Source organism: Lontra canadensis, unplaced genomic scaffold (assembly GCF_010015895.1).
Source record: "Lontra canadensis isolate GAN:19392208 unplaced genomic scaffold, GSC_riverotter_1.0 scaffold66, whole genome shotgun sequence".
Lineage (NCBI taxonomy): Eukaryota > Metazoa > Chordata > Mammalia > Carnivora > Mustelidae > Lontra > Lontra canadensis.
Window position 1 is genome coordinate 5018790 of NW_022631060.1, and position 17798 is coordinate 5036587.

Consider the following 17798-nt stretch of genomic DNA (forward strand, 5'->3'; position numbering starts at 1 on the left):
CACAGCAGGTCCCACCGGCTTTGGGAGAAACTGGCCTCCCTTTGAAAACTAGCAGCCGCAGTTTCGTCTCGTTCATTTTATAGGCTCCTCGTCTGAACACGAGAACAGAGACAAGCCCCAGCATGGGGAGCTGAGTTTCCCTCCTCCTCAAGATCCCCGAGCACCCAGCCACTTCGTCTCCGGATGTGGCATTTAGGAGGCTGGGGCCCTCTTCCACGACCTCAAACAGTTCCAGAACAGCCTTCATATTTGCACCAACCCCAATGTCCGCCAAAACCCTGCACCCCGCCCCCGCCCTTTGGGAAACCCTGGCCTGGGAAGATTAAGCAGCCGGCTCTGGGCCATGATAAACCAGGCTCTGGGCCCTTATCGCATGAGTCCCTGCGTGGCTCAGAGAGAGCCCCGCTCTAGCCAATTATGCTCAAGCCACTGAAGTAGCTTTGTGGGGAATCGTGTCGTAGTCCCCCCTCGGAGAGTATAAAGCCTCCTCTCCCCTTGTGACAGGCTCCGCAAAATCCAGAGTCCCCATGCGATGGGGCAGTTGGAAAGGGAGGAAGATTCTGCGTCCCGGTAGGGGGAGGCGTGTGCGGGGCAGAGGCAGAGAGCTGGAGCTCAGCATGAATGGGGGTGCGAGCCCGTTGCCTGGAAACGAGTCATGTGACTGTTGGACGTGATCCTGGAGGCCCGTGGAGGCATTTAACACACAGAAAACCCCAGACTGCAGACCACCCTGCGGGCGAGCACCTCTCTGCCACCAGACGGTTCCCTTTTGTTGGTGTCAGGAAGCTGGTGCCCAGCGACTGCCAAGTGGCCGTTCCCAGACCTCTTTTCAGCTGGGACACTAATGTCCCTCTTGCTCCTGCCTGTGCCTGGCACCGCCCTCTGGAGTAAGGCTCGGGGAAGGGTGTCGGGGAGGGAGGGTGGAGGAAGCCGAGGAGCCAGGGCTGGGCCAGGACTCCTGGGACCTTCCTGCTTCAGAACCCCCGTGTTGCTGGGTGGCATCTCCCCTGGTCCTCCTGCCCGTGCCCTTGAGACACAAGCCTAAGGGTGGAACAGATGGTTCTGAGCAAAGTCCCTGTGCTTTTCTCAAGTTCCACGTCTCCGTGTCCCAGCCCTTGTGCCGCACGCCCCCCCCTCCACGCCCAGGTGACTGCTCCTGGGGGCCTCCATCCTGCTTTGCCTCTGCAGCTACTTCGGTCTTAGTGTTTCCTTTCCCTTGACCTGGGGTCACCCAGCCTGGCTCAGCCCATCTTGCAGCTTCCCCTGGTGCTGGGAGTAGCCTTCTGGACTGATTTTTTACTTCTGTTTGGTACACGTTTCCTTTCCCCTGACCTTGGGGCTCCTGGCTGAGCAACCCCCGCCCCCCCCCCCCGAAAGCCAGTCCTGTTTGGCCACACAGAGCGTCTTTCTCCACACTTGACCTTCCTAACTAGCCTTGAAGGGCCTTGACTGACTGGGGTGGGGGTGGGGGTAGTTTTTATTTTCTGTTTTTTTTTTACATTTTAAAAATTAGCGAGATACACGACCAGCATCAACTTTACCATCTGACCATGTACCATTTGGTGGTTTTTAGTACATTCACAATGTCATATGAACAGCATAACTATCGAATTCCACATTTTCCTCACCTCTAAAAGAAACCGCATCCCCATTAGCAGTCACTCCCCACCCCCATCCCCTGGAAAACACAGACCTACTTTCCACCTCGACACATTTGTCTGTTCTGGGCACATCACACAAACGGGATCACAGCACACGTGGTCCTCTGCGTCTGGCTTCTTTCTCAAGGGCCGGCCACACGCTAGCAGGCGTCAGACTTTCATTTCCTTTCTCCCCTTGTTTGAGTTGTGGTCCCTTGTGCAGATGGACAGTGTTGTCCTTCCCTCATCAGGTGACGGACGGGGCTGTTCCCATATTGTGGCTGTCACGAGTGATGCTCCAGTGTTGGGACATCTGTCTTCAGTGCACTTGTTACCCACGAGGAAGAGAATGCCTGGAAAGAGGAGGAAGAAGAGGGGCAGAGAGGGACAAAAAGAAGGGACGGGCTAGGAACAGAGCTCTGGAGCCAGACTGTGAAATCAGGAATGTCTTGCAAAGGAGTTTGGACCTGATTCACCCCAGGGAACTTTCGGAAGCTTCCATGTGGAGCAGGAGGGCAGTATGGAACCTGTATCTTTTTTTTTTTTTTTTGAAGATTTTATTTATTTATTTGACAGAGATCACAAGCAGGCAGGGAGGCAGGCAGAGAGAGGGGGGAAGCAGGATCCCCGCCGAGCAGAGAGCCCGACGCAGGGCTCGATCCTATGACCCCGAGACCATGACCCGAGCCAAAGGCAGAGGCTCTAACCCACTGAGCCACCCAGGCGCCCCTGAAACCTGCATGTTAGGAAGGCCTGGCAGTGCCGCAAAGGGCAGAGTGAAGCCGGGGGAGTCTGGAGGCCAGAGACACTCTAAGAGCTACCGGAAGACAGAGCCTCCTGGTACCCATCTCTATTCCCATAGAAACAGCACCCTGGTTTCCCTGTGGGGATCCACCCCTCCTCCACACTCCTCCCTTGCCTAAACCAAGCAGCAAATTGCTCCTTCCTGCCCTTGGTGAATGGTCTGGGAGAGAAGCATGACCGAAGATAGTCCAAACACCATGACTCCAGGACTTCTGCAGGAGCAGTAGAAAAGACTCGGCTGCAAGGGCAGAGCTGCTGCAGCCATCTTGCCACAATGAGGGGAAACCCGTCCTGAACAGGCACTAAATCAAAGGACATATTGCCAGAAGTTAGGGAGGGAGAGGTCAGCACCAGGCCACATCGTCTGAGCTCTGATGACAGTAGCTCCACCCCCTCAAAATCTAAGCCACAAATATACCCCCTCCTTTTTTTCTTAAACTAGTTGGAATTGAATTTTCTGTCATTTGCCACCAAAAAGATGGGGGCCTGATCCAGGACAGCAGGATTGGGATGACTGCCAGGGGATGGATAGAGAAAACAGCTCAGGTAGGAGGGCAAGGGAGCTAACATTTCTGAGGATGCACTGTGTGAACTCTGACATAGAGATCACACCTAACTCCCAACAAGCCCGGCTGGCAGATGCTGAGAGCTGGATGTCACCGGCCTAAGTAAGTGATAGAACTAGGATTTAAACTCCAAACCCTCTGTCTCTCCACCCTGCCACACTGACCAACTTGGTACATGACAAGGACAGGCTTAGAAGGACTTTCAGGTAATAGCCCAGGTGCCTGGGATTGGGGCGGGGGCTCAGTTTGAGGCAGGTGTTTGGGGAGGTGCCTGGGACTGTCGGGGACAGATTGGGACCAAGGGGGGACACCCAAATGGTTATTGGGTTGGGCTAGTGGGTGATAGGAGCCACACTCTGGTGAGGGGTGGGGACTGGAGTGGTGGATCTGGGAGGGGCCTACATAAAGCTGGAGAACAGGGAGGTCCTGGGGGTCTGGCGGAGGAGGGGGGAGCTGGAGTGGAGCTGACCCTCCTGGCCTCCCAGTCTGGAGGTCACTGAGGTGGGATTCTGTTACCCCTCCATTCCGGAGCAGCCAGACCTATCTGCTCCCTCCAGGTCTGCCCTAGAAATGCCCAGGCCCCCAGGCCCAGCCTGCCCTCAGACCCACCTGGGCCCACGGCCAGTTCCCGATTCCCCCACCCAACCTACCCTCCTCCTCATGTTCCAGGCTCCCTGCCTTCCCAGAGGCCACATGACAGCTGAGAGGCCAGGCCAGCAGCTGCCTGGGTCACAGGGGCCCTCAGAGGTCTCTGGGACAGCGGCTGTCCCATGTCCCTGCTGACCCCAATCCCTGCATCCTGCTGCCTGAAGGCCCCACTGAGCCCCGTCTCCTCTGCCCACTCCATCACTCCCAGATCTTCCCAGGGTCTGAAGCATCTGGTCCAGGGTCAAGTCAGCAGCCCTGCCCCCCGCCAAGAGTGGGAAGGGGGAGCTGCCGGGCTGGCAGAGGCAGCCCCTCTGGGCAGTGGCTCTCCCTGGAAGCCAGCAGCAGTGCCCTCCTGGCTTCTTCTCTCCAGGAGCAGGAGAACTGGGCCAGGGTCTAGAAGGCACGGCCATTCCTGATTCCCACAGGTCCTTCCCAAGGCTCACATTCCCCTTGAAGCCTCCATCCCCTTCAAATGCTCTGCCCCTTTGAACACATCTAGGAACAGTGGTTTGCTTCTGGGGCAGGTGTGGAAGGGCTAGGGGTCAGGGGCAGGAGGTCTCAGAGAATTAATTGTCATGTCCATGCTCATAGTGCATTTGAAATCTTTCGCTATGGGCATGTTTGTTTTAAAAGAAATACGCCCACAGAGATCTGGCCCCTCCACTCTGTTCTCCATGTCCCGTCCCGTGGGTAACCTCCTCTCCGTGAATCCAGCAGGATGCCTGCCTCCCGAGAGCAGGAGCTGGTCCCATCCCTACAGAGCATCGCAGGCAGTAGGCCCACGGGAGGTACCTGCAGGAGTGGCTTCCCTTCCACCTTCCCAGACAAGCGCCTGGAAAGGAGGAGGCAGGAGTGCCTCTGCCTCTGGTGTGCAGACCTGGAGACCGAGCCCATCACTTCCCACATTCTCTCCTGTTGCCAAACACTCATTGTGGTCCCATGCTGTGTTGCTGTGTCGGGGTGGGATCTGGATGCAGAGGGGAGCTGAACAGACGATGCCTGCTTCCTCCAGAGCTCCGCTCCGGGGCGGAAACCAAAAACAAGCGAACTCCAGGCACAGGGGCAGGCATATGCTGTGGCGAAAACCAAAACCGGGTGGGCGTGCAGAGAAGTCCTTGGCGCCAGGCTCTTACTTCCTAAACCCCTGTCCCGGACATGCCCTCTTCCTGCTGTCCCCAGCACCGACATGCCCCCTTCCTGCTGTCCCCAGCATCGTGGCGTTCATTCGCTGACCCATTCCTTTGCTTGTTGGTCAGGTGCCTGCTATGCTGCACGCACTCTGGGGAGACGCTGGTGGCTACCATCCAGAGGGGGATGGATGTGAATCTGTTGACAGTGGCACAGAGGAGACAGCGACCCAGTTTCTTCAAGGGTATCACAAGGGGACATGACATTGGCTGGGGTGCAGAAGCCTTCCCTAGGGGAGAGACGCCGCAGCTGAGAGCAGCAGGATGCCCTAGGGAGGTGGCTGGGTGAGCTGAGGACGGGAGCATGTGCAAGGGGGCTGCCCCGGCGGCAGAGGGAGGGGGCAGCAGGCAATCCCTGCCCAGGGATTGTGGACCTGGAAGCATGTAAGCTGGGGTGTGTGTGGGAGGGTGGAGAATGAGCAGGTGGCACATCAGCTTCGTCCCCAGAATCCTACACTCCCTCGGTGACCCCACCGTCCTCCCTTCCCTCCCCCACCCATTCCACCCTGAGTCATCATCCTGGATCGGGCTCGACCACCCTCCCTTCTCCTCCCTCCATGGGCCCCGTGGCCGGTCTGTCACCAAATTCCAATCTTCCTACTTTATTATCTCCAATTCTGGCTTTTACCCCATAGCTCAGAGCCAGGCTCTGTCTCTTTCTTGAACCAACGGTCCCCAGAGCGGCCCCTGCCTGTGGTCAGGCCTCGCTCTAGGTCCCCATCTCTGAAGCGACTTTCCTAAGTCAGCAGCCAGAGAAGGAAGGAACGAGGATTGGGCCCCAAAGCCAAGGGAAAGGCGGCCAAACACTTCGCTTAAGAGAGACACACACTAAAGCTACACGGAGCCTCCTTCCACTAGGTCTGGTTCTCCCTTGCAGACGAGCTGGAGAAGCAGGCACTCGGGGAGGCTGAGGAGAGAGGGGCCTGCGGTCTGTGCAGGGGCCTGGTGCCGGGCACACCCCTTGGAAGGACCAGCAAACAGAGCCGACCGAATGACAGCTGCACATGTCCCCACCCCTCACCCCACGCGTAGCAACGATTCCGCAGCTGTGCTCACGTGTGTGTGAATGGGCAACTGTACGAGGTGACTCACAGCAGCCCTGCTTGTCTTGGGAAAGGGCTGGCAACGACCAAAAGGGCCACCGGCTGAGAACGACTTAGGTACACCAGGACAGCCTGGAACGCTAGGCAGCAGCAAAAGAGGGACACCAAGGACAATTTAATGTTAACCGGAAAAAGCAAGGGGCAGAGGAATGGAAAGGGCAGAGGCTCATTGAGATGCCCTGTGGGGTCCCTTCCCCTGCCTCTGACAGTAGAGCCTGTTCTCCCCCCACCACGGCCACCAGGACCTGCGGGACCTGGGATGGCCCTACTCGCCTAGATATTGCCATTTGTGTAGAAAGGATGGGAGGGGCTTTGCTTGCACAGGCCAAGAGTATCTCCAGAAGTGTTTACAAGAAGCTGATAATGCTGGTTGTCTGCAGGGAGAATGGATGCCTGCGGGGCAGGAGTAAGGGGGAGGCTTTTGCCTTGGGGATGGGGTTAGTCACGCTGGAGACTCTGGAAAACTGAGCGGTGGTCCCCAGAGTAAGAGGGATGGATGCTGGGCAAGGAAGACTGTGTTCACCGACTACCCTCTTACTCTTTCCCCCTGTCCCATGCCACGATCTTCTGGATAGCTCTTGTTCCCCCGATCACATGAGGCATCCACTTGTACTCTTCCTGACGTTTGCCTCGGCCTTTGCCTGCTCCCCCTGGAACGCCCTTCCCTTTCCCTGCCCAGCGAACTCCTATTCACCCGTTAATACCCTGCTTGAGTATCACCTCCTCCTTGAAGTTTTCTTTCCTTTTTTTTTAAACTATTTATTTATTTATTTTAATTTTATTTTTTATAAACATATAATATATTTTTATCCGCAGGGGTACAGGTCTGTGAATAGCCAGGTTTACACACTTCACAGCACTCACCATAGCACATACCCTCCCCAATGTCCATAACCCCACCCCCCTTTTCCTAACCCCCCTCCCCTCAGCAACCCTCAGTTTGTTTTGTGAGATTAAGAGTCACTTATGGTTTGTCTCCCTCCCAATCCCATCTTGTTTCATTTACTCTTCTCCTACCCCCTTAACACCCCATGTTGCATCTCCATTTCCTGATATCAGGGAGATCATATGATAGTTGTCTTTCTCCAATTGACTTATTTCGCTAAGCATGATACCCTCTAGTTCCATCCACGTTGTCGCAAATGGCAAGATTTCATTTCTTTTGATGGCTGCATAGTATTCCATTGTGTATATATACCACATCTTCTTTATCCTTTCGTCTGTTGATGGACATCTAGGTTCTTTCCATAGTTTGGCTATTGTAGACATTGATGCTATAAACATTCGGGTGCACGTGCCCCTTCGGATCACTACGTTTGTATCTTTAGGGTAAATACCCAGTAGTGCAATTGCTGGGTCATAGGGTAGTTCTACTTTCAACATTTTGAGGAACCTCCATGCTGTTTTCCAGAGTGGTTGCACCAGCTTGCATTCCCACCAACAGTGTAGGAGGGTTCCCCTTTCTCCGCATCCTTGCCAGCATCTGTCATTTGCTGACTTGTTAATTTTAGCCATTCTGACTGGTGTGAGGTGATATCTCATTGTGGTTTTGATTTGTATTTCCCTCATGCCGAGTGATATGGAGCACTTTTTCATGTGTCTGTTGGCCATCTGGATGTCTTCTTTGCAGAAATGCCTGTTCATGTCTTCTGCCCATTTCTTGATTGTATTATTTGTTCTTTGGGTGTTGAGTTTGCTAAGTTCTTTATAGATTTTGGACACTAGCCCTTTATCTGATATGTCGTTTGCAAATATCTTCTCCCATTCTGTCAGTTGTCTTTTGGTTTTGTTAACTGTTTCCTTTGCTGTGCAAAAGCTTTTGATCTTGATAAAATCCCAATAGTTCATTTTTGCCCTTGCTTCCCTTGCCTTTGGCGATGTTCCTAGGAAGATGTTGCTGCGGCTGAGGTCAAAGAGGTTGCTGCCTGTGTTCTCCTCAAGGATTTTGATGGATTCCTTTCTCATATTGAGGTCCTTCATCCATTTTGAGTCTATTTTCGTGTGTGGTGTAAGGAAATGATCCAATTTCATTTTTCTGCATGTGGCTGTCCAATTTTCCCAACACCATTTATTGAAGAGGCTGTCTTTTTTCCATTGAACATTCTTTCCTGCTTTGTTGAAGACTAGTTGACCATAGAGTTGAGGGCCTCAGACTTATCCACAGAGACCCGGCAGGCCAGAAGGTCCTAGTTCCTTGAAGTTTTCTTAACACTCCCATCTGCTTCCTCACTTCTAGCAAAACAAACCCTTCTCTTTTCTGATCTTTCTAGTTCTTCTTTCAATCCACAGTCACTAACTGAGCCTCATCCAGGCTGGATGGAGTGGATAGATGGAGTGGAATCAGAGCCAGCCTCTACCCTGGAGGACCTCCTTTATGGCACAGAATGTGCTGTTTTAGGATTGGTTATTTGTTTCATTTGGGGTTATCTGTTCCCTGCAAGCCAGGGACCAGTCTTGGCCATCTGTGTCTTCCCTGGTCCAGCACAGCCATAGACAAGAAGTAGAATCAAATACGAGTTTTCAAAATGAATGGTGACAGGGTGTCTTGAGGAGGTGGGAAGTGTTGAAGACTGCCCCTGCTGACTCTGTGTTCCCCAGGCCAAAGGACAGCCATGGGCTTGGATGCTCACAGAGACGTCTGGGGGAAATGCCTGGGCTGGTCCCTCCTAGGACAGAGCTGTCACCACTCTGGAAACCCCCATGGCTCTGGGCCTGGAGCCAAAATCCAGACCCAGAGGAAAGTCCTCCCCACAAGGCCCTGATACCCAGCTCCCCAGGAGGAGTTCAAGACAGAGGCAGAAGCAGGGGGCAGCTCCAAAGGGACTCCCATCTCGAGTCTCAGGCTCTGGCTGAACAGATTTCTCTAAAGGAGGGTGAAGAGCGAGGAGGGCAGGGCCGGAGCTGGCAGGAGCCCAGGGGAGGAAGGAAACAAGAAACAATCAAGGAAAAATCCAACCCAGGCCTGGGGTTGGCTGAGGCCATGCGGCCCTGCAGGCTGAGCTCGGGCTGGGGTGGAGGAGGCTTCCAGGGGCGGACGGAGCTTCTGCCCAGCTCCCTGCTGCTCCACGGCCCTGGAAGGGTGCTGATGCCCCTTCCAGATACTTTGTCTCTTTTCACTGGCCCTCTAGATTGCCCCCAAGATTATTCCCTTGTGACTCTCTGCTCTCAGCCCCCCCCCCCCCCCCACTCCTGGTCCCCATCCTCCCGCCTGCCTCCCAGGGTCCTAGCTTCCCAGGTAGGTGGGGCTGTGGTGAGCTGGCTCCAGCCTGGGGGGTCCTTCCCTGCCAGCCCCCCCATCCTCCCCACTTAACCTTGAAGAAGGGGCTTCCGATTCTGTCCACAGGGGTTGGGGCTGCTGACGTAGATGATTTCCAGGAAGAAGGGGCTGGGAGGGGAAGGATGGGCTGAGTCAGTCACTGTGTGGTGATTACAGGGCCCTATGGGGGAGGGGGGAGCAGGCATGGGGTGGGAGAAACTAGCAGGATCCATCTCAGGGCCAGAGAGAGCTCCCAGTGGAGGAAAAGGAAGTTCAATAGCCCATTCCAGGCATTTCTCCATCAGTAGCTTTCCTCGTGCCTGACCCTACCCAAACATCCTTCAGGTCCTGCCCCCTCAGCCCCCAGGGCACCCAGGAGCCCTTCCAGGGAGAACAGTCCAGGCCTTGGCTGAGGTATTAGACCCTGGACACGGGGTGCAGGCAGGGCAGGGGGGCAGGACACTTGACCTGAATGTCTGTTGAGTCAGAAAAGCAGGACACCCTGGCGCTATCCCCTGGCCCAGGATCCCAGCCTCCCCGCCCACACTCAGGCCCTTACACACAGCCTGAGAAGTTGCGTAAAAAAGCGCCAATTTTAGCAAAAGAAGTCCTGGTTCGTAAGCTGGGCTTCCAGAGCAGCCCGTGCGTGTGTGCAAAGATCCTGCCCATTCAGCAAAAGCTCGAGGAGAGGAGCTGTCAGCGGGCACCTCAGGGGATTCCTTTGGCCCCAGCGGAGTGACCCAACCTCATCTGTGCGGAGAGGATGGAGTGCTCTCCCGAGTGCTTGCAAAGCCCCGAACCCCCCACCAGGCCGCAATCATGCCTCCGGTGTAGGCTTTGTGCAGGCGGCTGCCCTGAGCTGATGACTGATGATGGGTACACTGAGCCACATGGGGAGCTACCACTGAACTGGAAGCTTGTCACATCCAGGGGACTTAAGACAGTCCCCAGACCACAGATGGTGGTTCCAATGCTCTGGGCCCCGGTTAGGAGTCCTGGCCTGACAGGCAGGCTGCAGAGAAGGCTCATCAGTCGCTAAGTGGGGGGGATCAGGGGCTAGGGCCTGGCTGATGTGGCCAAATGCGCTGCTCTCTACCCATCCCCTAATGGTCCCCAACAGCCTCCCCACCCCCAAACCTCTCCAAAGAGCTCTGGAACTGGTTCCCAGGGTCATGTGTCTTCTGATGAGTGTCTTTGCCTGTCTGAACTTCCATCCCTGAAACTTTCTATTTTGTCACCAGCTCTGAATGGCGCTCTCGACCCTTCCCAACCTCCTTCCCCCAAAGAAGGACTCTCAGCAGATGGGCAGAGGGTAGGGGGCTGTGCCTCAGCCACATTCCTGTAGGCTCAGGAGGTCTCATCAGTGGAGTCATTCTAGGTCAGGGGGCAAGGCCAGCTTGCTGTCCCCCAAAGCAACTGTTCTAATGTTTGTATAAAAGCGACCGTTATGGGGCCTGTGTTCCCATCCAGAAAGCACAGACAAGTTTCTTATCTTGTTGGGGACTCATGTAACTCTCCTTTTACAGGCAAAGAGGCTCAGAAAGGGACCGTCCTTTGCCTATGGCCACAGAGCAAGTGGGCAGCAGAGTCAGCACGCCACCCGGATCCACGGCTCAGAGACAGTGCTAAAGTCTTGACACAGAGCTGCTGTCCCCTCCCAGGGCTGTGCTGTGGGAGGGAGGGCAGGGCAGAAGGGACAGTGGCTGGATGACAAGCCTGAGGCAAGAAGAAGCCCCAAAGACCGCAGGTCTGGCACTTGGAGGCTGAGCAGGTCACCATCAGGTCCCTGAGCTTCAGTTTTCCGTCTTTCCTGGGGCCCCGAATTCCCAGCGACAAGAACAGCAGCTGGTCCCTGTTAGATGCTCAACTCTCTGTTGAATCACTGGAGGAAGGGCAGGTTCCTTCCGCCTATGTCCACAGCCCTGAGCAGGGCCTGCCCTTCAATAAATGTTTCTAGTACGAATGAATGAATGAATGAATGAATGAATGAATGAATGAATGAAACGAAGTTAGAATGAGTCTACGAATGGGTTCCACCCCCGCCCCGGAAGCCACCTAGACTGAGGGCAAACGGGCGTGCCCAGGCCACTCTGCCCACACAACCTCAGTGCTCTCTTTTCTAAGGGGCGGTAAACTTAAAGCTCTCCCAAGTTTGTTAATATTTTAACTCGGCTGCCTCCAAGGTCTCAGTCATTCCCTTAGTGGCCACCAAATACACTTGATGGGCGGCTCCCCAGACCCAGCCCTCCACGGAGCAACGGGTCCAAGGACGCTCGGTGAATTCTGAAGAACTATAATTCGGTCTTCCAGCGGCCGCCCCCTCTGCCCTTCGAACACCGAGACCTCTGGTTCCGACAGGCGCAGCCGAAGTCCGCAGAGTCCAGCCGGGGCACCCGACACCGCCCGGCCCTCAGCCACCCGAGCCTGCCCTGGACCCCGCGCCCGCGCCACTGAAGGGGGAGCACAGGCGAGGCCCCTAGTGGGGCGGGGATGTGGGCGGGGCCTGGCTGGGGGCGGCCCGGGCATTGGCTCCGCGGGCCGGGGCGGGGCTTCAGGGGCCACGGACCTTGCTGTGAGTTCACAGCCGGGATCGCCTCCCAGAGCCGCGCCGTCCAGCTCCCGAGCTTTCGCAGCCCGCGGGTCCGCCGCCTACGCGCGTCAAGGTGAGTTCGGGCCGGGACTCTGCAGCCCGTCCCTGACTCCCAGGGGCCCCCCTGAGAGGCCCATCCTCGTGGCTCCCAGTCCCGGCTCGCGCCCCGGCCCCTGTGTCACCCCCGCGCATGCCCTTTCCCGGGAGCCTCGGGCTCCACGGCGTTTCCCGCCCGCGTGTCCGTCCCAGCGGCCACGCCCGCGCCCCCTCCGCCTGCAAGGGGCAGCGCATCCCGAACCCTAACTCGTGGTCCCGCCCTTCACCCTGAGCCCTGGCCTCCGCCCCACACCCGGGACGTGGGAGCGCCCTACCGCCGCCCAGCGTCCCCGCCCCGGCTGGGGGTCGTATTTTTAGTCGATGGTGATGTGTCCTCCTATCTTTAGCCGCGGCCGCGAGTGTCCTGAAACGGATCCGGGCTGGGTGCTCGGGCAGAGGGCGGGGAGGGGTCGGCGCCGGAACCCGAGCTGGGGCTGAGGAACCCGACTCGCGGGAGCCGGGGGTGGGGGCCTGCTCGCCCGAGCTCTGGCCCTGCGCCGAGCGGACACTCGGACATCGCCCAGGCCGGAAAGCACGCGGGAGGCTCCTCCCAGAGCTTGGAGACCCTGGCAAGATCCCCGATCGTCCCTTTCCCCACCTACTGTCTGGTCGTGAGACCAGAACACCCCAAGAAAAGAAGATCCCTCAGACGATCCGCATCTGATAAGCGAACATGCCACTCCTTGGGGTGTCCCTGACTCTTCTGAGATGCGGGGCGACAGAGCGAGCGCGCGCGCGCCACCTAGCGGCCGTGGAGCCGAGCGCCGCCCCGCACAGGGACCCCGAGGACCCGGGGAGACTCCCGCCCGCGAGCGGGACTCGCAGGCTGCCTCCAGGGCAGGAGGGAGAAGGCGGTCGCTTGGAGGGTGGAAGTATTCGGTTTTTCGGAGCACTGTCCCCGGATAACCAAATTGCTTGAGGAAGGCCCTACAGCTATTTGTCGAATGAATGACAGGGTTGACAGGGATCCCCAGCCCTATCTGTCCTACATCTCTCATTTGCAACTGTGGCAGTATGGTCTTCCAGTAGCCCTCTGGTGATGGCTTTGTCAGCCCATTTTATTGATGGGGAAGGTGAGGGCCAGAAAGGAGACGTGATTGCCCAAGGTCACAGAGAGTCCCAGATGGAGATGGATTCAATTTCTGGCTCCTGATTTCGAGGTCAGGGGGTGGCTCTTTGAACACCCGTTGATGGGGAGTGGACCAGTATTCCTAGCCAAGGTAAGGGGCTGTGCGTCCTGCAAGTCATTCTTTCTGAAGGAGGCCCAGGGCTCCTGTCCAGGGCAAGCTCCCATCTGCTCCTCCCACTTCTGGGGAAAGCCACCCCTTCCCAGCCCCCCATAGCCTTGTCCTGATGGAGAGCTCATTCTCATATCTCTGGATCCTTGCGAATTAGGGGAGAGGGGCAGCCAAATGGACTTAAATGGAGGCGGTCTGGGGACGGAGTGGCCCCAGCCTACCTGGGAGCCTGTTTTTTTTCCTGCTCCCCGGCTTTCAGAGGTTAGGTGGCCCACTGCATCAGAGCTACAGGATCCTGGCTGGGTACTGGGGCCCACTTTTCCTCTTCCCAGCTGGGCGACCTCAGCAACATTAAGGTCTCTGAAGTTCAGCTTCTGCCTCTGTAGAAGGCGGTGGTGACACCCACCGTGCTGTGCCTGGGAACTTTCAAATGGGAACCGTGTGAGGGCAGCTGGAGACTGGGGTCTCACGCTTGCCAAATCCGAATCCTTAGGGCTTGATGATTGCAATTCCCAGCTCTCCCCTGGGTGGCTGACGCTGGCCCAACCCTTCCCCCCAGCCCCAGTTCTCCCCACATCTGGAACTGGGCGGGTACATCTGGCTCAGAGCAAGACAGCTGTCAGGGACGCCCAATTTGTTGTGGAAACACTCAGGCTCTCTTGGCGCACTCTGTGATGGGGTGGGGGGAGATGACAAATCCCACCAGTCTGCCCCACTCTTCATGAGTGCAAAGGAGGGAAAACTGCCCCAGGACTGCTTGCCTGCCAAGGACACAGGTCGGGTGGGTGTTGGCATGCCCCCAGGTCTGGCACGGTGATCACAGGTAAATGTCCGCTCCATGAGTGAGGGGTGGGATCCCAGGACCTCGAGGCACCCACCGCCTCCCCCGCCCTCCACCCTCCGCCAGCTCCTTCCAAGCTTAGCTGGAATTCTGCCACTGGAGAGTCATTCCTTTGTTTCCTGTTAAACTGCAGGTGCTCAGGGAGGGGCAAGATGTCCGGTCCCTGTGGCTCAGTGTGACCGACCTGGAGTGTCCGGTCCTGGGGTGGGGTTTCCTGAGTGAGGGCCTGGGCTGGGAGTTGGGACTCTGCCTCTCCTGCATCCTCCTTCCTCCTTCCTGCTCCCTCCTGCCAGCCCCTCATTCTTTCTTCACCCTGCCCAGGACGGAGAATGGGGCCTAGGACCAGGCCAGGCCTCCGAGCTGCTGCTCCTCCCCTCCCTGGCCCATTTCCTACCTTCTCAGCCCCTTGGCAGCCTTCGGAGGGGGCAGTGGAGGAGGGGGGCTCATCTGGTTTCCCTCTGGACGACCTTGGACACATTTCTTTGCCTTTTGTGTTCCAATTCCACATCTGGGCTCTCATATCCACGTTCAAGGCCAATCCCCAACCGTGGGAACACCAAGGAGGGCCTGCCATGCTTCCTTCTTCTGTTAAGCCAGCATGACACCCCACCACAGTGCACTTATTTTTTCCACATTAAAAATAGCTTTATTTTTTTCTGACTACACAAATTATATGTGCACCTAAGTAACACATGCTTATTATTCAGATTTGGAGCTTATAAAAGTATGAAGAAGAAAGGCAAAATCATCTGAAATCTGCCACCTGGAGAGAACCGTCATCAGCATTTTGCCAACCACCCTTTTTTAAGTTACATATATCACTTTCTAGTAACAATACCAACTATTACAGGTAATTTTTATCTAGGACACTCCTCTCCTCCCATATCACTGACTCCAAGCCTCTTCTCTGCCTTCCCCCTCCCGCGGTCCACACAGCCCATATAACAACCCACTGCTGGCCTTCCAGGTTCTCTCTCTCTCTCTTTTTTTTTTAAAGATTTTATTTATTTATTTGACAGACAGAGATCACACGTAGGCAGACAGGCAGGCAGAGAGAGAGGGGGAAGCAGCCATCCTGCAGAGCAGAGAGCCCGATGAGGGACTCAATCCCAGGACCCTGAGATCATGACCTGAGCTGAAGGCAGAGGATTAACCCACTGAACCACCCAGGCACCCAGGTTCTCTCTTTTTATGTAGGGTATAATCCTACTCGGATCGTATCTGTAGGTACACATACCTGCGTGCATACATGGGGAAGGGGCAGAGCAGAGGAGAGTTGGTCACTGCTGTCAGAAATAGAATCTTTTTTTTTTTAAAGATTTTATTTATTTGAGTGAGGCAGAGGGAGAGAGAGAGAGTCTCAGGCAGAGTCACTGCTGAGGGTGGAGCTCGACACAGGGCTCGATCTCATGACCCTGAGATCGTGACCTGAGCCAAACCAAGAGTCGGGCGCTTAACCGACTAAGCCCCCCAGGTGCCCCAGAAATGGAATCTTCTATACTACCCTTTTGCATTCTGCTTCTCTCCCTCGTCAATGCCTTGTGCAAATCCCTGCAACATGTGTTCTGGGTCGGGTGTTTAAACGGGGATGAGAGGAGGGTGATGGCAACGATTAAATGAGATGCGTTTGCAAGGAACTCGGCAAAATGCCAGGCACAGCTCAGAGCCCCGCAAAATATTTGTACCCTCCACTGCATCTTCCCCTCAGGCGCTGGGCAGGGTGGAGGGACAGTAACTATGAAAGACTCCGTCCCGGAGCTGGGAACTGCCAACCTGGAGGAAAGAAGGGGCACTCCGGCATGGCCTCACTTCTGGGTGGGATGAGATTGGGCCCAACGAAGGTGTCTGTCATTTGGCCCTGTTGGCCAAACACCTGCCACGTGTCCAGGCCTGGCACGGGCAGGTGGCCGAGACAGGGCTCACAAAATCTCTCTCGTTGGTCCAGTAGGGGACCAAGACAGGTCTGAGAGACCTCCCTGCATGAACTTGACAGTTGCTATGTCTTGGGGCACAGCTGATGCAGAACCCAGGCAAAAGCGATGAGCAGAGCCCGAGACCCAGGGCGAGAGACCAAAGCCAGGACTTTGGATATGACTCTGGGCCTGTCACCCGGGTTCCCAGTCCTCAACTTCCCTCTTGGGTCAGGAGAGGGGCTCAGTGCTGGTGATCCAGGCTCCCAGGGGCAGTGAGTCTGCAAAGCGAACGTGCTTCCTCCAACATGGCTTCCCACAGAGGAGTGGCCCCACCTGGGCTCCTGGGGCCGACACAGGGGCCTCAGAAATGACACCAACGCCTCTGCCTTGTGTCCTTCTGTCCCTGACTTGCACCTTTGGTGTTTCAGCTCTTCAGCCCCCCCGGGAGACCCTCGTGAGAACAAGACGGGAGAGCGCGGCTGTCTCCAAGAGTTCCACTTCGCTGCTGCTAGTTTTCCAGAGCATTTTCAACTCTTTTGGGGAGAAACTGATTTTTGTCGTCTCAGCCTTCTGACTTCTTTCTTTTTCTCATCCCTTGGGACATCTTCGGTCACATCCCACACATCAGTCTTCGCCCTTCACCAAGGTTTTGGTGTCTGTGGCCGAGGCCGTGAGAGGAGGCCGCGGTCCCCACTGTCCCCAGCGCCAGGAACCAAGCCTGGGCGCTGAGGTCACGATGTCCACCAAGGTGCCCATCTACCTGAAGCGTGGCAGCCGCAAAGGCAAGAAGGAGAAGCTGAGGGACCTGCTGTCGTCGGACATGATCAGCCCGCCGCTGGGGGACTTCCGCCACACCATCCATATTGGCAGCGGCGGGGGCAGCGACATGTTCGGCGACATCTCCTTCCTGCAGGGCAAGTTCCACCTCCTGCCAGGGACCGCAGTCGAGGGACCTGAGGAGGATGGCGCCTTCGACCTCCCCTTCCAGTTCACCCGCACCGCCACGCTGTGCGGGCGGGAGCTCCCCGAAGGGCCATCCCCTCTGCTCAAGAATGCCATCTCCCTCCCTGTCATCGGTGGGCCCCAGGCCCTCACCTTGCCCACAAGCCAGGCCCCACCCAAACCCCCTCGCCTGCACCTGGAGACCCCGCAGCCTTCCCCACAGCCTTCCCCGCAGGAGGCAGGCAATGTGGACATCTGGAGAATTCCAGAGGCTGACTCTGCCCACAATGGGCTGACCCCTGAGTCAGGGGCCGAGGAGCCCTTCCTGTCCCATGCCAGCTCCCTGCTCTCCCTGCACGTGGACCTGGGGCCTTCCATCCTGGATGACGTCCTCCAGATCATGGACCAGGACCTGGGCCACATGCAGATCCCCACGTAGGACCAAGGCTGGCCAGGCCGGGTGCTCAGGATGGAGTGAATGCTGGGAGGCAGGGGGCAATGCAGCCCGGGCCTAGAAGTCAGGATTCCCAAGGTCCCACTGTGTGGTCGCTGGCCAGTGATTTCTTTCTCTGAGCCTTTGTTTCCCTCCCTCCCAGGCTTTTCCTAGGGGCAGAGTATGCCTCATTGCTTTCCCCTAAAAGACATTAAGGACACCTGCAGAAGTCAGCCCAAAGGGCCCTGAGCATCTTGGGCCAGCTGGACCCCCACCGCCAACTGCTCCTCCTTCCCTCACCTCCCTTGGATGAAGGCTCTGCCAAGACGGACTCCCCTTTCCACCTGCCTTCTGTCTCTGCCCCGGGGGATGCCGTGATTGGGGGTGGGGCGGGGTGGGGGGAGGCACAGCATAGCCAGCCAGACCTTCAGCTCCATGTCCTGGACTGGGAACATGGCATCGATGACCGAATGTCCCTCAGCCCCATCCCCCTCCCATGACCAGGAGATTTTGGTCGCAATAAAACTTGCTGCCGCTGGTA

General features: G+C 56.7%; 1 protein-coding gene across 1 annotated transcript; it reads left to right on the forward strand.

Moving 5' to 3' along the window:
• Nucleotides 1–11772: 11772 nt before the first annotated feature.
• Nucleotides 11773–17798, forward strand: CDC42EP2 (CDC42 effector protein 2). The gene is made up of 2 exons (XM_032879444.1): nucleotides 11773–11867; nucleotides 16311–17798. Exon 2 carries the CDS (start codon nucleotides 16619–16621, stop codon nucleotides 17261–17263), a length of 645 nt encoding a protein of 214 aa, XP_032735335.1. The 5' UTR covers nucleotides 11773–11867; nucleotides 16311–16618; the 3' UTR covers nucleotides 17264–17798.

Coding starts and splice junctions, on each gene's coding strand:
- CDC42EP2 (XM_032879444.1), top strand. CDS start 16,619: ATGTCCACCAAGGTGCCCATCTACCTGAAGCGTGGCAGCCGCAAAGGC.